Below are 24227 nucleotides of genomic sequence, written 5' to 3' on the forward strand. Positions count from 1 at the left end.
TTTTTATAGCCAAACGTTACAAATTTTACTTCACAATTTTGCAATATAGGGAATCAGCTGTCCTTAAAGCGTTGATTTAAATGGAAAAAAGAAAGTCAGGTGTTCGCAGATTGTTTGAATGAATAATACATTTTGAAATAAATATGAAATATAGCTGAATATAGCTGTAATATTTATGTAAAGGCACTTAAATGTAATTAACGGCTTTCTGTGGAACTACTATGAACATGAATATCCAGTATTTATTAAAATCAAATATTTTTCTATATCATAAATGCACAAAAAGCTTACATGGGTGATACGTTTATTAAACTTCTGTTTTTAAGATCATAATTGGGGATTTTAAGGCCTCTGAATAAGTCCGAGCCACATAAATAGGAACAGGATTTGAACGTAATTTAGGTTTTGGGTAATTTGGGTTCAGCTGTTTCTCCTTTGTTTTCTGAGCAGCTCGAAGTTTGGCCGTAAAACAAAACTAAAGAACGTGTGAGCGCGCTGCGGGGAAACCCGGCAGGCGGGCAGCGCTGCGTTTGGCTGTTTCCAGAGCACACAACCATCGTCTCATGTCTCTGTGCCTGATCCCGGTCTGCAGCGCCGCTCATCCGCTTGTCAAAACGTGCCCTGCCCGCGGACCAATCAGCGACGACCCTGCGAAGCCAGGAAGTGACGTGTGGGGTTCCTGCCTCCGTAAAGAGTACCGTGTCACCACAAACATTATCCACACACCAACATCCCTCTCTGCTAGTGTGGGCAGGGTGTATCAGCCGCCCCGCGCAGACCTGACGGTGCAAATCGACAGCAAATTATAAAAAACAAGCGACTGTATTTGTGAGCAAACGTGAGCATTTCCCACTGACAGTCCCTTCCTGAAGGGTCCTCCACACAGACCTTTTCCAGAAGACCACCGAACCCCTTTATGGGGCCATCTCACCACCGCCAACATGCAGTCCAGGAGCCGCAGAGGCAGCCGATGTGACCGGGAGTGAAGTAACAGGCTGCTGCTTCGGACAAACTTTCCTTCCAGCTCGTGGACGGTGACCTGAGACCGCTGCTGTCTTTCCCTCTTTTACGCGCCGCCTCTTACTTTATTTCCCCGTGGCTGAGCAGTAAGAGTGTGTTGGAGGCACCTCCCCGCTCCTCCATACATCTTGTTGCCCCCTTGTCCCTGGCAGGCTGCACCATGCACTTCCTCCGCACCTCCTTGTTACTATAGTTAGAACAGGATCCCGAGCTTTTTCTCCCCCAAGCCGACTCCCCCTGGCTTTGCTTTGGACTCCGGACCGTGCGTCATGCCGCCACACCTGAAGCGCATCCCGGTTCGGTTGCAGGACGACATGCTTCCTTTGTAACTGGATCTACTTTTCTTTTTCTTTTTTGGAGGGAGAGGTGGGCATGCTCTCCTCGTCTCTGGAGAACATTTGCAAAGAGGAGAAGAAAGTAGAGCGAGAAGAGTGAGCGGCAGCGGCGGAAGGAGGGAGAGATAATCAGAGAGATTGCAACTTGTAGATGTTTGATCAGGCCACGACTATGGGCGATGGGAACCACCGCTGTGGACCCAACCCGCTGTGTCCGGACAGGATGGAGACAAAGTGCCGCGCCGAGATAGGGAGCCGGTCCCCGGTGCAGAGCTCCACCGACACCCCGGGGACTTCCGCGTCCACCCCGACTTCCTCCAGCGAAGACGGGCACGACAAACTTCTGGGAGTGGACCCTGACTACTGTCGGAGGATTCTAGTTCGGGGTGAGTGGACCGGAACCAAACAAACAGACATTCTTTCTGAGCGTAAAACTGCAGCCCGAGAATCTGGGAGAGTTTTCAGGAAACTGAAATTATTCCACAATTATCACATTAAACTTGTCTAATCTGCTTTCCTCTGACATATATTACAATTACAATAATTAAAGAAACACATATTTGGGTTTGGAGACCAGAAATAATATTGCTACCAAAAAAAAAAAAAAAGTAAAATGTCCATTTAAAAATATTATGAACCTTAAAAACAGATTCATTTTAGTTTATACTGACTCAAAACTTTGAGAGTTGGACTGACAAACACTTTAATTTCCAGACAAAGTGTATGACAGTGCAACACCTCTGGTGCAGGAAGGACTAAATGCAAAAAGCTGTTCTAGTAACAACAGACAACTTTTACTTCACCTTAATGATTACCAACAGCAGATATAGCCAATCTACACTTTTTAATATTATTTTAAATAAATGGGAAATCCAATCTTTCAGCAAATTATTGATGGGACCAGGCTGTGTCAGCTGGGGCCGCTCCTTTGTTCATATGAAAATATAAAAAATTAATAAGCCAAATCCATATTAAAAACATTGACGTTTAACTTCAATGAAATGTTGGCTCGTATTTATTCTTTTACATATGACATGTATATTTGTTTTTAGAGCGTGTTTGTGTGCCAATGATTGAAATCAGACCTGAGAAACACAGAAAACAAAAGAAAACCCTCTTAAACTGTTTCTTTTAACAACAAATGAGCTAATAGAGAAAAAACACATCAGTTCCCCATCAACAGCCACTATACAGCAGTGTGTCTGTGTGTGTGTGTGTGTGTGTCTGTGTGTCTGTGTGTGTGTGTGTGGTGTGTGTGTGTGTGTGTGGTGTGTGTGTGTGTGTGTGTGTGGTGTGTGTGTGTGTGTGTGTGTGTGTGTGTGTGTGGTGTGTGTGTGTGTGTGTGGGTTACTGGTCTGATTGCCTTTCTTTGCACCATGTTATTGAACACCAGAATAATATTTAATTCAACATTATAGTGAGTCCACGCCCGCCTGCAGGTCTCTGAGTGACACCGAGGATTTTCAAAGATACTGAAAATGTAGATGTTTTATGAAATCAGCGACCGCTCGTAGAAAAATTAAATATTTGTTGTCATTATTTTTTATTCTTACATTTTTGTAAATTATTTTGGGCTGTTTTGGAGACACTGTACGCATTTAAAAAGCCTGAAATATTTGTATTTAATTTATGTTTGCTGATGACATTTTTTAAAATTAAAACTGCACAGTAAATGTGTGTTACATGTGCAAGAAGATACAACACAGGAAAACTTCAGGTTCCACTATAAAAGAACATGTATAGGCCTTTAATATCAGTGCAGACTGGTGGGTTATTTAAGGTTATTTACATGTAGGTCATTTTTTTCAATGATTTCAGCACGTAAACAAAACAAAAAATCGTATAAACTCATTTAGAAAAAAAAAAAATCTGAATTTATAAAAGATAATATGAGGAGTATTTTGAGCTGAGTCATCGTGAAGTTTCTTGCACGTATTATATCGTTTTTTTCTGACGCTTTCCAAGAAGAAAAATGTCAGCAGACTACAGGGTTTCTCTCCATTCAGAACTCCGTAGAGAAAAAGTATACAAATTAAATTGCACCTGTTTTTTTTGGTGTAATATTTTTGAAGTGGTGTGTAAGTGTAAACGGACAGAATCAATATGTCGGCCTGTCAGTTCTCCCACAAACGACGGCTGCTGGCTGGTTCGTTGTACGTCTTATTGAACGTGGAGTCGTGCAGGTTTTCTGTGCCACGCAGAAGCAGCACGTTTAGCCAGAGAGCAGTAAAATGAAAGAAGCATTTTAAACGGTAGAGGACGCAGAGAGGGGGAGAAACGACGACGGAGAAAATACACACGTGAATGAATATCATATATATATATATATATATATATATATATATATATATATATTTATTTTTTAAACTACAGGCACCTGCTTCTTTGGATTTTCAATCAACTCCAGTCGAAGTGCAGGAATACTGATATCTATTTTTTAATTTCTAGATCTTTATCAGATAGATGCCTGGTTAGATGTTTGAGTTTGTGTCACCCCTCCGACAGATGTGTGTGTAATTATTATTAGTTGGTTCTATACAGTCGTTGTTGGCGTCCAGCTGAGGAGGAAGTGGCCTGCAGGGCATGTGAGCCGGTTCTGGTTCAGATACTACACGATTGGTAGTGAACGGAGAGTGAGTGCAGTGTGACGCCGTGTTTTTGAAGCTCGAGTGTTTTTACTCGGAGCGGCCGGGGTCACCGGGAGGTCAGCAGCGCTGCGTCCCGCCGCTTCTCGGCTTCTCTCTCCAGTTTGAGATGTTATTTGGCTTTGGGCTCCTCAAGGAGATATATGTACCTGCGTCGTGCTATATCCTCGAGCTTCTTTTTAGAAAGGTGTTGGCCATTCTGGTGAAGAGTCTCGTTTGCCTGGCGACACATAGGCAAAGCCATAGTGGCAGCGTAAAGATGGAGACCTTATTCTGTGGCTGAGGCCTGGAGGCTAACCAAGCACTGAAGGAAAGCTGCGCAGCGTCCTGATTGAAATACGTGTTCAACACGGATCAGCGCGTGAAGGGAACATTAGTGATGAATTTACTGCGTTTTATGAACGATTTGAATTGTCATGGAAAAATAGAAACAACTGACGTTTGGTCTCGGTTCTCCTTTTCACACACCTGCTGTATTTACGGTCCAACGTGTTTTATGTACTTTTTCATCACCACGCTTACAAATGACGTTCATATATACACGTAAACACAGAGTCCAGTTTACTTCTCAGCCACACAAATAGGCTCATTAATACGACTTGACTTTTTACGCGGTGTTTATGCTGCTCGTTAGCCTTGGCCTTCCTATGGCCGTTCGGTTCAATCGGTTTTGTTTCATATTTAATTCAGAGCTCTTCATATTTTATTGAACTGCATATTTTATGTGTTCAAAAGCCCCGGACAAAGAGGAGTTCTTGTCTGGCCTGCGCGTCCACTCAAAGTGATAAATACGAACAAATACTGTTGGCTGTAGTGTAACAAACCCAGATAGTGCAGCGCTGGAGGAGAGTCTCAGAAATAAAATCATGACACACGTCTGATTTTATTTAATTTTTTGAAGTAGGTGGCGTCTTTAGAGCTTCTGGGCGGAGTGTAAAGGCAGGCTATCTCTAGCCAACATATCTCACTTATGTTTTTAACTCTCTACACCACCTTGGATTTCAAATCAATCATAAATGTGTTGTTATTTTGCAGACAGTCTTTGGAAAGAACCAACTGTATAGTTGCAAGGAGGCCATTGTCCACAGAGCAATTCAGAATAATAGCAAACAGCTCGTCATTGAAGGAAAAGTAAACACGTAATGAAATAGAATAAAAAGCACAATAATGTTAAAAAGTCAAACCTAAACACGAACAATCCCCTGAAAAGGAAAAAAGCCCAATAATGCTACTTTGTTCCAGCAGCACACGATGCTGCTGCAGTGGGCAGATAATGATGTGCAGCCCGATTACTTGGAGTGGAAACAGAATGAAGCTCAGTCCTCCAACTAGTTTCTGTGCAGCTCCACATGTAAAAGACCGTTTTTACAGTCAGCCAGTATGAAACAGAATTAATTGGCTAAATGTCTATAACGTCCTCATGAAGGCTCTTTCTGCAAAGCTTCTATTTACTGCCTTTCATTTGAACTTTAGTGTCATGTATTAAAAAAATGTGTATTTCAGACAGAACCTGACCTGTGGTTCTGACCGGTGGACCAACAGCACACATTCATGTAGCTGTCAGGAACTTTTACACACTTCATTTAGTTTAAATGTTGTTTTAGGACAAATATTTAGCCTCATAAATTTACACAATGTGAAGGAATTAATTATAGTAGCAGGGCATTGTTATTAAAGCAGCCACGAATATAATAATAATAACCGAAAGTGTTTGGCCTAATTAGTTTGTTGTTATTTTCCACACACGTCTTTATGAACAACACTGAACTTTTCTGGTGATAAAAATAAGCCAACCCGCGGCGCGTCCATGTGGTGGTTTCCTCCAGAACCATCAGCCGATCTCCCCCCTCATTAATGTCCCATCATTTGGGCACCTTACCGGCCGTACACAGGTGTGTTTATGGTGCTTAAACCTGCTGGAAAGTAGCTCGATTCACATCTTTAGCTCCATTTTTACACCCTGAAGCTGTTTAATAATTTAACAACAGCCTCAATTAAACAATTACTTCCTGATTTTTTTTGTAAACAATCAGTAGCGTCGCTAGAAAACAAACTGAGACCTGTCTCCCCCCCCTCCCTCCCCTCCCCTCCCCTCCCCTCCGGACAGACGCCAAAGGCACCATCCGGGAGATCGTCCTGCCGAAGGGCCTCGACCTGGACCGGCCCAAGCGCACGCGGACCTCCTTCACGGCGGAGCAGCTGTACCGGCTCGAGCTCGAGTTCCAGCGGTGCCAGTACGTCGTGGGGCGCGAGCGCACCGAGCTCGCCAGGCAGCTGAATCTCTCCGAGACGCAGGTAAGAGCCGGAGCGAGCTGCACGCGGCTCTGGACCGGATGTTTGGGATCCAGACTAACTCAACCAGAACATTTATACCCTGAAATATTTTAGGAGGATTATGACAAAACATCCGTAAAAGATTTGTTTTCAGCTTTAGCCACTTGCTCGCCAACATGTAACTTCTAGGAGCCATTATTTGTGTCCTTTGGTGAACACCTTGCAGGCCATGCAGCTGTTTGCCAACAGCATTAGCCAAATACTTTTTTAGCAATTTGGTCACAGTGTGGAGGCTTTAATTGGTTCTTTATCCAATCAGAAAGGAGGAGGGAGCCAGCTGCCCCGCCCCCTCAAAAAATAGCGACATCCACAGCTGGCTTCACAAAATGAGGCCAAAATAAAACTAAATGTATACTGAACAGGCGCCTTTATCTCTAATTTGAATGTATCCTGCACATGAGGAACCAGAATCAATCAAACAAGCACATCACCAATAAACAGACAGCAGGGGTTTGAGGGAACCCACAATACAGGCCTGAAATGAGCATGAAGCCTATTAGGCCCAACTCAGGCTACCAGCTTACACAGACAGGGTGTTTCTGCAGGCCTCATCAATGGGTCCATTTAGAAACTTAAAAAATGTGCCTACATTTACATAAACATTTGGAGGATATTAAAACATTTCTGCCAAAGAGAGCCTCAAAAACAGCTCTGAGTCCGTCAACATTATCATCACAAAGGAAGTGTTCATCTTGGGGCTGTGAGGTTGAACTATCTGCATGTGTGTGACATAAGAGCTCACTTAGGCCCTTATTGTTGCATCCAATTAATATTCCTATTAAAAAGTAACATATATATAAAGCCTGAATACCATTCATTAAAACAGAGAAGTCATGAAACAGAAAATGTGTTTCCAGCAAATAAATATTTATTGTTTATTGTTTTGTAATATTGTAAACACTGCAGACAATTCGTGACACTCATTCAAGGACCCCGCGATTCAAATCCTCCTGAAGCCCACGAGCCCACCCCCTCTGTGTTCACGAGCAGCGTCCATATAGAACAAAGCAGCGCGAGACGGACTGATGGGAGCATCGTTTTAAGTGTTTGACGTAGAATTATGTTTTCTTTTATTTCATCTAGAAACATGAAACAAAATGATTTGGAGCAGATTATTGGACAAAGTACTGACTAAAGCGCGAAATTCAACATCTTGACGACCAACATGAGCTCTATAAATAAATAAAAATATGACTAATGTAAACATCGCGTAGGTTTACTTTGTACAGAAGATTTGTATCTTTGAGTTTTCAGATTTTTCGTGATAAAGCATTTTAATATGGCTACAGAATAAATGTTTTTATTATTATTATTATTATTATTATTTAAATGTATTTTGCTGGAGGCCTTTGAATGGGATGTTTTTTTTATCTGACTGAAAGCCTACAGATACTAATAACCTACAGATTTCTTAATATCGGAGCCGCAGTCAGTTCCAAAAAGATGGCTGCGTCGCCACACCTTCTCTGGAACATTTAACCTTTACTAGATAATACAACGTGTCTCCACAGCTGAGGATGTTGGAGTTGGTGACACGTCTCACTTGGAGAACCTCCAAAATAAAACACGAAATAAAATAGTATATCGGAAATATGCTTCAAATGTATCGCATGTATTTAAATGTTTAACAGCCGGTGCAGATAAACAGCAGGAGGCTGTTCTGCGCATGACACGAATAAAATCACCACTTGTTGTAACTAAAAACACAGAAACTTTACGCATCATCCCTGTGGGCGGTAAACCAACTGCAACATGGAAGGACACACAAATCATTTAAAAAAAATGGATGGAGGTGTGCGTGCGTGCGTGCGTGCGTGCGTGTGTGTGTGTGTGTGCGTGTGCGTGTGCGCGCGTGTGTGCGCGCGCGTGTGTGTGTGCGCGTGTGTGTGTGCGTGCTGTGGGAACACAGAGCAGCCACTGTGGCCCTCATTAGCGCCGACTCTCGGGGTGTTAATGGGACGGCCTCCGCTTCCTGCTGCTGCTGAGGAGACGCTGCAGCAGCAGAGGATTGGCTGAAACAACCCCGTCTGAAACTGTCCCGCCTTCAGTATGTAAATACTAAAAGTCTCCTCCATAATGATGTTAAATATTGAACTCACGGCGGGGACGTTTCTTAATGCTACGTGCTATTGAAGCAGCTTTTAAGCTGATCGAAAGGCTTTTAGTGGACTTTTCTGTCTTCTTTTTTATCAGCTCTTTATTTGGCTGCATGTTTTTAAGCAAATGCGTCATTCAAGGCTAATCAATCACAAAAGGGAGATGGGAGCTCTCAAAGTTTCCGTCCTGTTAAGTGTTGTTTGGGCCGCTGTCTGATTTCCAGGTGATTTAACGGTGTTTGGTTGAAGTTTGTGAGTTCAGATGAAGGTTTTCACGTGTTTCCTTGAAACTAATTGGCTCTTCATGCGCACATTTAAGACCGCCGGCCTTAAAAGCAGCTCCATTATAGCAAAATATCTACAAATCCATCTACATGTGGCATTTTTATTAAAAAAAAAAAATGAACAGACGCTCGTGCAGGTGTTTACTGCTGCGTTTTAAAGCGAGGCGGCTTCTGTTGGAAGAGAAACAGGGTTTTTGGTGGTTTGGAAGTTGGCAGAAGAGATGCTGCGGTTTAGCTCCAAGCAACAAAAGGCCCTGAAATTTCGTGGGGTTATTTTTTTTTTTCGATTTTATTTGGAAAACAAGTCTCTTGTCTCTTGAAAATGAGCATTTGTGGAAATCATTACCTCCAACAGGCAGAAATTCAAATCAAGATTTTAACTTGAAAACGCAAAAAATTTAAATCAGCAATTTAAATTGTAAAAGTATTTTTTTCTATAAAATCAGACTTTTTTTCTGCGTTTTATTAAACTTTCATTCAATTCATGTTATTTTGACACATGAAGCCTTGCGTCGGATTTTTAACTGGAAAAGTTTTAAAATTCACTTATTTTGAATCCAAATGTGGAACAAACTCCTTTTTCTTATAAGAAACATTTCTAGAAGTTTTCAGAGCACAATTAAAGCATCAGGCCCCTTTTTTAATTTATAAACTTGTAAACTCTTCTGAAACTCTTCTGAAACACAAATATTAATATTAATATTTCGCCAAATCTCCTCAAATTAACCGGCTCATTGACTGATAGCAACGATTCTGATTAAATAATTACGCTCACGTGTCTCCAAAGTGTCTTGCCAGAGATCTTCAAAATATAAACTGATATGTTGAAACTTTGCTATTTTTAAATGGTAGTTTCCAAATGTATTTTCGCCCAAACGTTTTGTTTTTTTAAGTCTTGAAACACTGATTATTGTTCATAATTACGTGTCCAAAACCTTCCTCTTGATTAGAGCTCAAACAGCCAAACGTAAATCTAACAAATAAACATTGTTCTATAAAAAAGGCAATCCAGATTAAATATAAATTACTTACAGCATGTGTGAGGTGGTGGAGCCGATTCTTAACGAGGAAGCTTGTTGTTGAGTGAATCCATCCTCGTGTTTATTTGGTGTTAACATGATTACACCATTCAGTAAATCTTTAAGATTTAAATTAGTCTGAGTCTTTTTGCTTCGTCCTGTAAAATTTGTAAATGCGCAAAGTTCGCACGTGCAACGTTCATGTCGCAAAACAGTTGTTGTTGTTTTTTTTTTATCATAGTTTTATTCTAATCCCGTTAAATTCCGACTGAAATGAATGAAAGAAATTATGTTCATTTGATAATTCAACCTTATCTTTAAACTTCGAGCCCATACAAGTGGCCAAAACGCGCGTGCTGAAACGTGTTTTTGTGCTCTGCATCGCGAGAAGAAGCCGATAACTCTCCTAACGCGTTACAGAGGAATCCCTTACCGGCCCGGAGGTCTCCCTTCATCCCGGCAGGTGGCTCCCCGCTACAGGGTAACACAGCAGGAAGGGGTGGTCCACACACACACACACACACACAGACACACACACAGACACACACACAGACACACACACAGACACACACACACACACACACACACAGAGTGAAAAAAACCTCCACTAAAACTAGAAAGCTCCCTGGTTTCAGTCTCCTTTAGAATCAGTTTGGATGAATACAGTTTATAGAGGACTCATGGATGTTCCCAGAGGTTTCAGCTCTTATTGTGAAGGTATGTCTCTGAATGTGGTGTAATGTTTGGGATAAATGTACATGCCATGGATTTAATGGTTGCTGTGCTACTTTAAACTGGTTTAATCCTGCAGGGAAATGGGAGCGCTGAAATCGTCTTTAATCTTTAATGTAAAGCGGAGCAATGCACAGATATCCGTGTTTATTATCTGGTTTTTGTTATTTAAAGAGATTCGGGGACATGATATTATTTAGATTTTGGGCAAGACGCAAATTAAAAACAGATGGTTCGATGTCAAAAATGTTAAACAGCCAGAATGGTAAAAAAAAAAAAAATCTTTAAAACAATTAAAGCAGGACACTAAAGTGAAACCTTCGGTTTCCTTCTGCTCTAAAATAAAGTTTTTTATAAATAAAAAGTGACCTCGTTATTGTTTAAGAAGGTAAAAAAGTATTTATTTTTTTTATCCAAGACTGAATTATAATACATTTGTTATTACAGCAGCTCCGTGTGTTCATTTCACTTTTGTTGGTTTTATTAATATCTGAAATCAACTCGAGGAAAAAACGACGGCGACACAGCAGCGACCTGCTGACAGAGCAGAGCTTGTTTTATATTCAGGAAAATGTCGATATCTGCGGGAGTTTAGACACGTTTGCTGTTATTTGTTATGGCTGATATTCAGAGAGCATCCGGAGGCCAGCGGCGACAAACAACTGGATCGGATGTTTCTGTGTCAGAGTGTTCACCCGGGTGGGAGTGAGCCTCACCGGTGTCGCTGCCCAACACACATTTGGAGTTTACTCGATATGATTTGGGAGCGACGCCCACCTGAGCATGAAACCAGCGACTTCTAACAGGTGCGCAAGTCAGCAAAGATCAGCGTCACATGTGGTTTTCTCGCCCTGCCTGCCGTCTTTTCCCTCAGGAGCAGTTTTAGTCACGGCTTCAAAATGATGCTGAATTCAGGAGTCAGAGGTCAGGGGTCAGGGGTCAGGAGTCAGGCTCCACAGGTGGCACTGTGCTGCTTACACCTGTTGTGTAATGTGTCTTTGAGTATTTTGAAATAGATTTATAAATAAAATGTATTATTATTATTACTACAAGCCCTGTGGCAGGCTGCCATATAAAGACAGGCTCTGTAAAAGCTCAGTGACCTTTGCGTGACCTCTTATGAAATCAGGTAAATCTAAATTCCTTGTTAAGAAGTTACACCTGCTTGTGTAACTGATAAGCATCTAGAAGCGTTTGTACGTTGTGATACACAGACAGTATGATAGTTTAAACATTATTTTAGGGGTAACGGTGTTTATTATAGGCTGGATTTAGTGCAAAAGTACGCCGAGAAAACGGAACATTTTCCACGTTTTCCTGGTTAAAAGCTTCTTTGTTTGTTACCAGACCTGCAGGTGAATCTGATTTCGTCTCACCGATCCCCGACAGTATCTGCGTTTTCCTCTGCGAGCTGACCGGAGACAAGACAAGACCACAACTTGTGTTTATGTGCGTGTCTGCCGGCGCTGAATGTCCTCGTTGTGTGTATTGTTCTCCATGACGGCCCAGACAGACGGCGTCTGGCCACTCGTCTGGAGCACAGAGGACCGGGCCGGGACGTGGAGACAGGCAGATGTAGCGGACAGGCGGCCGCACACTGAGGGGACTGTACACACTCTGGACAGACAGAGGGACAGGAAGGGAGGCCAACACACACACACACACACACACACACACACACACACACACACGGACGGACGGACGGACGGACACACACACACACGGACGGACGGACACTTGCTGCCTTTGTGCTTTCAGTTAAAATGTTTGGACTTGTAAAGTCTTTCCTCTTTACTCTGCAGTGACCTAAAACTGAAGCATCGTGTCTCTAAAACAGGACTTTCTGTCCAACTCACTGGTGGTCAGGAGGAAACCTGAGGGAGGGTCACATCATCTCATCATCTGATGACATCATCAGAAGAACATACCAGCAATTAAGTCATAGTTGTGTTTGTCTTTAATCACTGTCTCCGATTGAACTGACTTCCTTTCGTGTGTGTGTGTGTGTGTGTGTGTGTGTGTGTGTGTGTGTGTGTGTGTGTGTGTGTGTGTGTGTGTGTGTGTGTGTGTGTGTGTGTGTGTAACATTCGGAGCAACATCTAATCCTGATGTGGAAACAGGAAATCAGCCTAATTGGATACGAGAGGTTTTCACTTGCGCAATCACTCACTTCAGTCTCACCTCCATTTTGTCCAGACGGCGGTGAGGGTGAGGGTGAGGGTGAGGGTGCGGGTGAGGGTGAGGGTGAGGGTGAGGGTGAGGGTGCGGCGGTTCTGTGACGTCTGCCAGGCGAGCGTGTAACGCAGCCAGCGTGTCCTCACCCAACACAATATTCTAGAAAACAGAGAAACATTATTCATTAACTTAAGCTGGTTGTAGTCAGTAAAAAGTACAACAGTTCCCTCTGCAACGTAGATATTGTCTCAAATTAACATGAAGTAGAAAGTTGCATTAAATGGTTGTAAAATCGCTCCTTCAGTTCAGAAAACTCCCTCAAAACCTCCTTTCACAGAAAAAGAAAAGGAAAAGCCTCCAGGAGGAGCAGCAGAGGACAGACATGCAATACATGTTGTGTGCTCAGACATCAAATATCAGAATAAAAGAGAGCTATGCTTGCTTTTGCCAGCTGTGGCAACAAAATCAAATTCCCCCCCAAAAATATTTAAATAAATAAATAAATAAATGTCTTTGCTGGTTCAGTCAGAGATGTGGGCATCATAAGGCTGCGTGTCTGAGACACAACCCCAGATTTCTGCTGAGGCTGATGGGAAATTCATGTGACTGCGGGATGACATGTAGGAAAAGTCATGGACACATCCAACCCCCTGCTGACTGGGGTTTTTTGGCGATTGAGTGCAGCACATCTCTAACATGAGGTAGAGGCTGTTATCTACACCTGGAGGGGTTCAGCCGGGTGGGGAGAGGGCGGACAGAGGACAGAGGACAGGAGGGAGGGGCCTGGAGAGACAGAGGTTGGCCTCATAACAGTCCCAAGTGCTTTTGTGCTAAGAAGGATTAGACAGCCATATCTATAAGAAAGGGTTAACCCCTCGCTGAACCTGTCTCGACAGGAGATTTAGAGGTCCGGTGAAATGTGATGATGATGACGATGATGATATCGTACCAGTTCTGTAGAGTAAGGAGATGAGGCGAGGCAGGTAGAGAGCCAGAGGTCGGGTAATGAGGACAGAAAGAAGAGGAAGAGGATGAAAGAGGAGCTTTGTTCTGCTCACATCAATGCTGGACGTGTTCACGGAAAAGGACTTGTAGCGGCGATGTTGGACTTCCTGACATCGGAGGGAGGAGTGATGACGTAACACCGCAGACTCCTCCTTTCAGAGTCATCATACTTTAACACACAAATACAACACAAAGTTTTTTTTAATTTTTTTAGATTTGAGGGAAGGGCTGCAAAGATTAGTCGTTTACTGGATGATTTTATTGACAGAAAGTTAATCACAAACTATTTTCACAGTGAGTTGATTATTTTGAGACACTTATTGAAATAAAAAAAGGCTAAAATTCAGCATATTTTCTGTTTCCTTTACTCCTCCATGTTAATAAACGTAATATTTTTTGTTTGGGAAGTGTTCGTCGGGTTTTTTGGACCCTACTCAAGATTTGTCATCATTTTCTGACATTTTAAAGACAATCAGATCGATTATGTGAGAAATAATCGGCAGATTGATCAATAATGAAAATATTCATTACTTGCAGCCCTCGAGCAACAAGGCCGATGTCTATGTGGGCTGTTTTATTGATTTAATCTGGTTTATTTAACTCAGATAGGACTGCAGCCCAGATTTAAAAAATACTGAGGTCCCTCGAGCAGCTTCTAACACGTTTTTACTATAAATGTGTTTAAACAAACTTTACAGTGCCAACAATTAGAATAATTTTTAGTAGATATGGAAATGTAGAAATAAAACCACTTCATGACTTGGTTGTTAAAGCTTCAAACTCCACAAAACATTGAAATCTGAAGTAAAAGTTCCACAGTCCTTCACAATAAAAGCATGTGACATCATGTATCAAAATTATAACAAATACAAGGCGAACAAAAGCAAAATATTCTAAAGTTTATGTGCAAAGACAGGAAATAAACTTCCAGTAGACAATAGTTAGATGACCTGAGAGACTTTAACTTATTAAATGTGTTGTTAAATATCCCTTTTGGATGTGATTAGTCCATTTTGGCCTTTAGTTTTCAGTCTGCTTTGTGAAAACTTGTTCTTCTGTAGTTACGTGTCTAAATAAAAAAATGTAATTCCATTTTCTGGGAGGATAACTGTTATATTTAAAGAGTCATGGTCCGTCAAAGGGCCTTCTTAAACTATATGACACCAGTAACATTATCATTTTAATGAATAACTAATTGATAATGGTATCATCAATAGAAGCAGGGAGGAGGTTTTGTGTTGATCCTTCTCACACAGTTGAGTAAGTCCTGGCAGCCACCGGTCCTTCATACAGCACAGCTGAGTACACATACAGCTCAGCTGCCATTGGCCCATTACATTACATATAGTTGAGTATCCAGTGGTGCGTTACATACAGTTCAATGGCCCCTGGTGTGCCTGGTACACTCTCCACGGAAAAAGTGTTTTCATTGTGTGTTGGTCACATGCTTGGGATCAGAGGGTCTGAGTGGGGTCACGATGGGAGAAGCGAGCTGCTGGAGGGGTCGTGGAAAGTGTGAAAGAGTCACCAAGTGTCCTTCTTAAAGACTTTACCGCCACAATCCTGCATTTCTCTCGCCGCATTGTCGGCATCATACACACAGGAGAGTGTGTTTTTTTTCTTTGATGTTTTGGTGAAAGCTTTCCATCATCGTAGTTTAGGCCGGTCCAGCTTAATCGCGCTGGCGTGAAGCAGGGAGGCCAAGTGGTTGAAAACAAAGTGATAAAGACACAATAATTTGATAGAAAAAAGATCTATAAACACATCTAAACAAAATGTTCTCCTGTTGCTCGTCTTTAACTTGGGACAAACACAGCTTATCTGATATATTCAACACATATGATCTGTGCACCGGGTCTTGATCTGGCTTAACCTTTCTACCTTCAGCCCAGTTCACCTGCCGCTCTGTTAGCAGCTGACCTCTACTGGAGTTCACCAATTCAAGATGTTAAAATTCCCTCTTCTGTCCTACCATTGCGACCCTCCCGCCCTCCCTCCCTGCCTCCTTCCCTCCGGCGGCCCGGTTCTGCCATCTCCGGTCCTAGCCCCCCCCACCCGGGTCCTCGCTGCGCCCTAGCAGGCCAGAGTGCATCGGGGCGGGTGCAGAGGGAGAGCCGGGGCAAATGCAGGTCACGTCACATCCAGATCTCCCTCGGTAATCTCTGCCCCAGCTCTGAACCCTGGATCCCATTAAAAAGGATTTTCATCCAGTAGTGTAGCTGTACCAAAGGCAGCTTTGCTTTCTTCTCCTCTCATCATCCCCCCCCCCCATAAAATCCCTGTAAAACACCAGCAAACCCCCCCCCCCCCCTCCCCACACACACACACACACACACACCCTATATATATATTTTTTTTTTTCCCTGGCAATGGTTTGGAGGGACTGCGATGTGAACAGAAGACTGAGCCACACCCACTGCGCTGGGAATAAAGGGAAGGGATTGGTCAGGACTGTCATCCGTAGTAAAAGCCTTTTATGGGATGTGGCCGCTTGGCAAACGTCGGCGCATGAGTAGAATACATGGAGAGATTTTAGAGGTAGCGTGTGAGCTAACGAGGAAGCAATCTAGACGGAGAGGAAGGAGATGCAGCTACACAGATCACTACTTCTGCTGATTCCCCCCCCCCCCCCCCCCTGTCTCTTTTGGGTCTTTGCAGTGAGACTTGCTGGCGTCAGTTTTCCTCTCTGAGCTGTGGGATCCTCTCCGATCCCATTATTTGTGTCGTGGTTACGTGCTGAAACTACAATCTCACTTGCCTCCAGCTGCCTGTCCGGTGCAGTGATACCGTGTTTAACGCCATCCCACCCGATTACCAGCGCGTCAACAGCCCAGTCTGGCTTTACAAACTGTACCACCCAATAAGGCGCGCTCCTCGTCACGCCAGCTCGTGTGTGTTAGAAGATAACGGTGTTAAAGGTTTCCTTTAAAGACTAGAAGAATCTCCAAGCTGCTTTGGAGTCATTTTTAGACGACATACAACGGAAAGCTAGAAGACGATGAGGGGAGAGAGACGATGGCAAATGTTTTCAGGTTTCACCTGAAAGTTTGTGACACAAAACTTCCAAAAGTTTTCAACAATCCATGTTTTCTGCAGCCAAAAGCTTCCTCTGTTTTTTAGCTTTAAAGTCCCGGTGAGTAAAATAAAGGACATAATCAGAGAAAGATGAATCTACTAGAACTGTCAGTTAGCTGCAAAACACACTCTGTTCTCCCTCTCTGCATCAACGCTTTCTATTTTCTGAAGTAATTCTTTGAGCTGGTTGTTTCTGTAAAAACACAAACATGTGACTGAAGAGCAGCCCGACGGACTTCAGGGGTTCTGGGAGTTAAGTTCAGACTAGAAGGAGGTTAAAATGCTCTTTGAAAGCTGTAACGTGTAGAGCAGTGGCTCACGTGAGAGCTTTTAAAGGTGTGTGAGCTGTATTTATATTGTACATTGTTCATTTGTTTTGTGCGTGTTATGAAAGTTTTTTTCCCCTGTGAGAGTAAAGTACAGAACCTTTACAGGTTTACGCATTTCTGCTGTTACAGGACTTTCCTTTTAAGTCGTCTGCTGCCGATCCCCATTTATTAGGGATTAGATTAAAGGATTTCTACGAAAAATCTTTACAAGGCGGATGGAAAGTCTGTGTAAATAACTACTGATGTAATGCTGAATAAGCCGTATTGAAGACAGTAAACTTTACTTACTTTAAGTGCTTTGTCTCATTGTACGGAAAAAATACAGATTTTTTTTTTTATATTACAATATTTAAAGATCCTATCTTATAAATTGTGTTGTTTGGACGAGCCGTTTGAACATCCGTAAGTTTGTGATGTCACAATGTCATGTCATATTGACATGTCAATAAATGTCACGACTCAATGTGAGGATTCACTTTTCTTCTTAGTTTGATGTCATTGTGAACTGAACATGTTTTGGAAAAGAAACATTTGAAAAAATAAATTCTGGCCAATGACGACTCGGTTTATAAAAAAACAAAAAACAATCTGTAGATTCATTATTTATAAAAATAATCTTTGGTTGCCATTTTATTAAAAAAAAAAGAAGAAGTAATAATTACCTTTAAATGCAATTCAGTTACATTAACCTTCAGTATTATATCTTCACTTTCAAATGTTCTAATTGCTTTATAATCTGAAATAATAAATTAAAGACTAATTGCGTATCTGGTGAGGAGCCTCTGATTGTAGCTTTTGTATCTGAAACTAACCCTGTACTCACATCTGAAGAAAAACTGCAGGAAAGACGAGAAAAAGGGAACAATTCAGTAAAATAATTCATTTCACAAGTTTTCCGTCCTAAAATATTGATTTGAAATAAATGTATGATTATTATGCAGGGTTACATGTATATCTGGGAGGACGTCTGCAGGAAGTTTGGGGATTAGCTCAATTTATTCGAACTTGAGTTACTCTAGTTACCGGTCTCAGAAGCTTCCCTAACTTTCCTGCATGTGTAATTGCTTTTGCAAAGGATTTTGACTCCTTGTAGTTTTGTCATCACTCAACATGAGCTGTGTAACAGAACAAGGTCACTACGAGTTTCAAAAGTTAAATTCTTCCGCTGCCCCTGAACACAGCGCGCTGAGATCCAGTGAAACACGGAGCTCGCTGTATCGCGGTCGGGCCGCTTTACATTTTTAATGTGCGCGACTCATCTCGAAGGTGGTTCTCCATACAGCGATCTCCCGTGACCCCTCCGTGCCCTCCAATCAACATCCCACCCTGAATCAACCACACGCTATACATTAAAGCTCCGCTGCGCTTCATCAATTAAACATGGCAGACCAGGACAGGCGGAGTTCACCGAGCTTTCTGTGGCGTGATGACTCATGTGATGAAACTCCTGTTTGCTGTCGTGAGAGGACGATGCTGTAGATGTTCATGACAATTATCAGTCTTTTAATGATATTTAACAATTTTTTTTATTTTTTTCTTTTCTAAGACCACATTAACATTTTCAAGAGGACACGTCTTTGTTTTTCTGTCTCCGCTGTGATTTGACTAATATTCCCTCTCTGCTGTGCAGCTGAGATCACAGTCCGTGCCCATAGGAGCGCTTCAGAGCAATGAAGTGTGAGCGAAGGTAAAGTGTGAGCTGCCATGATCAAATGCACAGAACAAACATCAGAGTTGATCCGATGGCTGGTTCCAGGAGATTTACAGCATCTCTGCACTGATTAATGCACGTGTGACCGGTTCACCACGAAGGTGTCGCGTGCTCTTACTGCTCACAACACACAACATGCTGCACTGTGGATATGCATCAAGCAGAGTTCTCAAAGAAGTCAGTCACACACATGCTACACTTTTGCACGAGTTTATTTAAAGGCATGTTTAAACATCTACAGAAGTTACAGTGGTGGGAAAAGGAAAAGTATTGAAAGCTCAAAAGTTTGAGACACTTTTAGCAGAAGATGCTTTGAAATTTCCCCTAAAAGGGATTTCATTGTTTTTATGACCGCCATTGAAACTCTTGTTTTGAGTTGGTGTTCTTCGTTTACTGACAAATGTTGTGTTTGTGTGCGTCGCTGCAGGTCAAGGTGTGGTTCCAAAACCGCCGGACCAAACAGAAGAAGGACACCACCAAGGATTCGGACAAGCGCTCCATGTCCACGTCCGAGTCTTTGGCCACCTGCAACATCCTGCGCCTCCTGGAGCAGGGCCGCCTCCTGTCGGGCCCCGTCCCGCCTCCCAACTCCCTCCTGGGGCCTCCGACTCACCCGAACGGCTCCCTGCTGAGCAGCCCGGGCGGAGGCTCCTCCACCTCCCCCGGGATCAGCAGCAGCACTCCTCCCAGTTCCCTACAAGGGGCGACATTCGGGCTTTCGCTGCCCTCGCTGGGCGGCACCCCCCCTTCACCGCGGCTCGGCGTCCCACCGCCGCACTCCCTCTGCTTCTCCATGCCGCTGCTAGGGGGCGCTCATCACGAACTGACGTCCGCCTACGGCTGCGGCTCTTCAGCGTTTGAGCCGTACATGCGGCTGGACAGGAAGGAGGCTGATTTGGGCGGGAAGAAGACGGTTTCTTAAGTAACGTGTTCCTCCTGCAGGGACAACGGGTCTGAGTCGACTTTGTGAGAGCATTTGTCCTCCGTCAGCTGCCACCCAACCACCTGACTGACACTGACCAGCAAAAAAAGAAAAAAGGAAGCACCCTGAATTATAAGAAATGTGAAAAAGGAAGCGACTGGGTTGCTTTCTTTGCGGCACCATTTTGTGCCACAGCACACTGACACAAAATGGTGAAAAGGACTTGATGTGGTGGAAAGTGATGATTCCACTCTCCCACATAAAAAAACTAAACAAAAACTAAAAAACAAAAACAACTTGTGAATTTTTGCAGAAATGCTGTGTGTTGCGTGACCCCTGACAGACAGATGTTTTTAACACCGCTCTCTTTGCAGTGGTTTTAAGTGACTCTTCACTTTTTGTCCAGTGAGTTTGTGTGTGTGTGTGATTCTTCTCTATACAGGCCTTCATTTACTGTTCAGGAAAAAAAAATACTTGACATGTATATTTCAGATTGAATCGGTGTCTGAATGAGAGGAGTGGTATTTCAAAGAGGGCAGTATGTACACATTTCTATTCCTGTACAAGTGGCCATGTTTGATTTTAGTTGATGTGCTATCACAATAGGAAGAAACACTGAAAAAAAAAAAAAAAAGAATCGTAGCATTTGATGTCAGTCAGTTTCAATGTCCAGCTGTAGTTTTTGTAAATTCTTTATTTGGTTGTGTTTGTGTATGAAACGTACGTGGTAGGATCTGGACAAACGGTACAGAAATCGCATATCTACATCCGATAGCTTAATGTAAAAGAAGGTGAACACGGAGACGAGTCGTGTGAGGAAGCCAGTTGGAGTCTGCCAAAGCATTTATGGATGAAGCTTTGGAGGTGCCACGCTCGGCTCCTCCGATCAGTGCAGCAGGTCCAGGTCAGGCTCAGACCCGGGAACCCACATTAACTTTGATTCACAGATGTCACACTTTCGGTTGCTGAATCAGACGCAGAGATTTTTCATACGTCACAAGTCAGGCTGAGTTTCTGCTCTGGATCTTGTTCGTCAAGCGAGCTCGGGCCCAGAGCTGCAACTTCAGCTGATGAGTTGGACAGAAAATTCATCTGCAACAGTTTTAACAGTCAGTTAAATGTTATTTGGGTCTAGACTAGATGATTTGCTGTTTTTCTTTAAGTTATACAGTGAAGGCAGCACAAGAACAGGGATTTCTCTAATAATTAAAAGGCTTTGCAGCACCGAGCCGTTTTACAAGCATCAAAACAAACTAAGCAACTTCTCCCTGATCTAATGGTTGTATTTGTTCCTCAGTGGACTTCTTTACCAAGTTTTGTCTTTAGGCTTCTTGGATGTTGTTCGTTTGTTATCCGCTCTAGCTTTTCCAAATTTTGCTGAAAATTTTACAGATATAGTGACAATAATGGTCACAAATTATTGACGTAAAAGATGTCAAATTGGACCCACAAAACCAAATATGTGCACGCAAGTCTTCCACAAACTTGTGAAAACACCGACAGAAAATGTATTCAAAAATTTCATAGACTTTAAGACTATTTGAGAAAAAAATTTGCCGGATCAATCAATAGCTAAAATAATTAGTTGCAGCCCGGTAGTGGGGATGAAATTTGTAGGATTTGCCGTTTTATTAATCTTCCTTTTCAAGTTTGTCTTTTATTTTTCTGAAAACGTAAGTCAGCAGGCCATCATCTCCATAATGTTTTACACACGTCGATGAGAGGAAAGCGAAGCCTCTTAATGGCTTCTACTTCTTTAACTTTGTTTCCTGTTTTGATACCAGCGCTGACATTTGGCTCCACCTCCTGTTACACTTTACCTCAGCTTCTCTTAAGCGGAGAGATCTGCTCCGATTGCCCTTCATTAAAAGCACTTTATGTTTGTAGGTTGTTATACATCCTCCTTTTTTTATTTTATTTTTTTTAATCCATTTCACTTATTTCTTATTAATAGGCTGAAATAACCCCTCTCCCAGCATCAACATCTTTAGTAAGAGTCAGGGTTTACAGTCAATAAAAAGGTGATTTTCAGAATTAAAGCCAGAAAATCCCACAATTGTTTTCAAAATAAATGGCAGTTTCTATTTTTTAGTGGTTGATCTGAGGCTAATTGTACGTTAAGTTCCTTCTGGACAGAAAGAAGGAAGTGACGGGAAGAATTTGTTTTTCTCCCCACTGGTTCTTTTTGTCTGCGTTTCCTTGTTGTCCAAAGAAAATCAAATCTCACCTGTGAGAACCTGCCATTCGCAGCAGCTTGCACTCAATTTGTGCGTGTCAGATGAGTTATCGCCACCTTTTCACTCCTGTCTCTTGTCTGTTTTTTCCGTGCATCTATTCATGTCTAGATTTCACCTCACCCACCCGCCCCCTCATCACCACGATCCCTTTCTCTCAAGCACGGAGGAGGTAGTTTGACGTGTATTAAAAAAAAAAGAAGAAGAAGAAAAAAAAAAAACGGACACTATCCTGACATCAATTTAGAAACGCGCTTACAAGTACAGACCAGGTTCGGTTTAAGACAGCCGAGCCGGTTCCCAGCTGCGGATGCGTTTCTTGGAGAGGTTTGTGACCTCAGCCAATGAAAACTCCCCGTCTGTGGGCTCGCCGGGCCTTTTTGCACCCGTGTAGCAGCGGCTGGGGGCTGCTGATCTGTTGCCGTTGTGTTCAGAACCCGAGCTGCGCTGCAGAAACCTTGTTATCTGCCCACGCCTCAGAGCAACGATGCACCTGTGCTGTTGTTGAACAATGTATTATTTTCTATAAGCACCATCCATAATTGAAACGCTGCTGCATCAAATATTGAGCAGAGAGATGGAGCCGAGAGGTCAGGAGGCTTTCTTCTCGTGTAAAGGCCCAGCGTACTCCTTCATAAGTCTTATTTGTGTTTACCCGCAGCAGCCAGGTCCTTTCATTCAACTGCTGGTGTCATAAGATCACATTTGTTTTCTGGAATATTTTAATTTTTGTTTCACATTTTTGCGTTGTTGACTTTAGCTGCACCAGATAGTGAATACAAGAGCTCTTAATTAGCTACAACCGCTCGTTTTCTCAGCCAGTGTGACATGAAAGGAGTTTTGTGTTAAAGAAAGGGTTTTTATTTTTTTGTGGTTCAGTGGCCACAAAAATAAATCTTCTCACTCCATATTTCCATTGAGATTCAGCACCGACTCCATTTTCAGTCACAGTAAAGTGATGTTTTGTAATGTAAATCTGCAGTAACTGTATTGTATGCTCAGCTCAGTAGAAGGAGGATTCAGCTCGAGGGAGGGAAACGGTCACAGAAATGAGATGCCACTTAAAGAAACGTTGTAAAGCCTTGCATCAGTTCAACAAAGCCTTTCGTTTATACTTTTGATTCCGCAGTTTGTTTGTTTTTTTGCTTTCTTAATCTTCTCTTTCAGACGGTTTTCTTTCTCGCGCCGGCTGAGTGGCAGCGTTGCTTTTGTTGTGCGCAGTCTGTGACATCTCGCACTGGTTTCAGAAACGTTTCAAGGCCTCCTCACGGCTCTCGTTACTGCATCCTGGTTTTCTTTAGTCCTTTTGAGATTGTGTGGAAAGGTTTCTTTCATTTGAAAAAAACAAACAAACAAACTGATTCCGCTTACTTTTCTTTGTTATGCACAGCCAAGGTCCTGCATAGGGCCTAACTTCTTTTCTTTGAGCAGTAAAACTTACTTAATGTCAAGCTAATGGCACCAGCTACTACTTCTCATGAACAAGCTCTATGTACATAGATATAAATTTATATATAAATATATATATAAATGGGTCTTTGCACAAGTAATCTCCATGTCTGCTCCATGTGATTTTTAACAGGAAGAACAAAATGTGAAAGTTCAGAAAAAAGACTTTATATATGCTTTACAATTCTTTGTCTCATTAACATTTTGCACTTATTTAAAGAGGCTTACTTCTGTTTCTGGGCTGATAGAGCTGTTTTCACGCTCGGCCAAGATATTGTACAATATGTATATGTATTTTTATTCATATGCATATAAATATATGTCTATGTAATTTGCCTCCTGTGTTCTGTTTCTTTTATTTTCCCCTCCTCCCACAAGGCCAAAAATCCAACATTAACGTGTGGATAGTTCTGCTTTAAAAACCTAATCAAGAAAGAGAAAGTCATTTCACAATTTGCAAAAGTCAGTAAAAATATGAGTGTCTCTGTAATCAGTCAACAAAATCTACAAACAAGACTGACATCTGCGTGTCTGAGGTCTTTCTATTCAGTCGGAGGACTCTGGACGTTCCCTTGCTCGCTGACAGCTTTATTAAAAGAAACCTTGGCCTCCTCCCTTCAGTGTGGCGAAAACATCCAGGCGGTGGGCGCTTCACCTTTTCAGGAGCCGCTGCCTGTAAATTCCTCCCTTTTTAATTATGTTTTGGTTTGGGTGAGACACATTGACATGCCCTTGGGACATTAATTGGTTGAGAATATACTTGACAAAATGTGAAATGAGCTGACATTTTTGTTTAATTGCAAAAATAAGCATTTTATTTGAAAGTCAAACTAGTGGAGGAGCAGCACGACTGCTGGTGACA

The 24227-nt window shown here is 42.4% G+C and overlaps 1 protein-coding gene and 1 long non-coding RNA gene across 2 annotated transcripts in view; one reads left to right on the top strand and one right to left on the bottom strand.

The window, feature by feature from the left end:
• Positions 1 to 768: 768 nt before the first annotated feature.
• vax2 (ventral anterior homeobox 2) lies at positions 769 to 23701 on the top strand. The gene is made up of 3 exons (XM_069177852.1): positions 769 to 1741; positions 6108 to 6295; positions 19188 to 23701. The coding sequence occupies exons 1-3, from the start codon at positions 1507 to 1509 to the stop codon at positions 19680 to 19682; spliced, it is 918 nt and encodes a 305-aa protein (XP_069033953.1). The 5' UTR covers positions 769 to 1506; the 3' UTR covers positions 19683 to 23701.
• The window catches only part of LOC138215611 (uncharacterized), a 33375-nt gene continuing 21736 nt past the window's right edge, over positions 12589 to 24227 (bottom strand). Inside the window, exon 3 of the long non-coding RNA XR_011179743.1 lies at positions 12589 to 12799. This is a non-coding gene — a long non-coding RNA (uncharacterized lncRNA). The remainder of the gene's footprint in view (positions 12800 to 24227) is intronic.

This window comes from Embiotoca jacksoni, unplaced genomic scaffold (genome assembly GCF_022577435.1).
Source record: "Embiotoca jacksoni isolate LCO1_2020_lvr unplaced genomic scaffold, fEmbJac1.0.p SCAF_78, whole genome shotgun sequence".
NCBI classification, from domain to species: Eukaryota; Metazoa; Chordata; class Actinopteri; family Embiotocidae; genus Embiotoca; species Embiotoca jacksoni.

What these genes read in the sequence shown, in the direction of transcription:
- vax2 (XM_069177852.1), top strand. Translation starts at nt 1,507, where the DNA reads ATGTTTGATCAGGCCACGACTATGGGCGATGGGAACCACCGCTGTGGA. An exon ending in TCGGAGGATTCTAGTTCGGG is followed by an intron (nt 1,742 to 6,107) that starts GTGAGTGGACCG and finishes CCCTCCGGACAG; the next exon opens with ACGCCAAAGGCACCATCCGG. An exon ending in TGAATCTCTCCGAGACGCAG is followed by an intron (nt 6,296 to 19,187) that starts GTAAGAGCCGGA and finishes GCGTCGCTGCAG; the next exon opens with GTCAAGGTGTGGTTCCAAAA.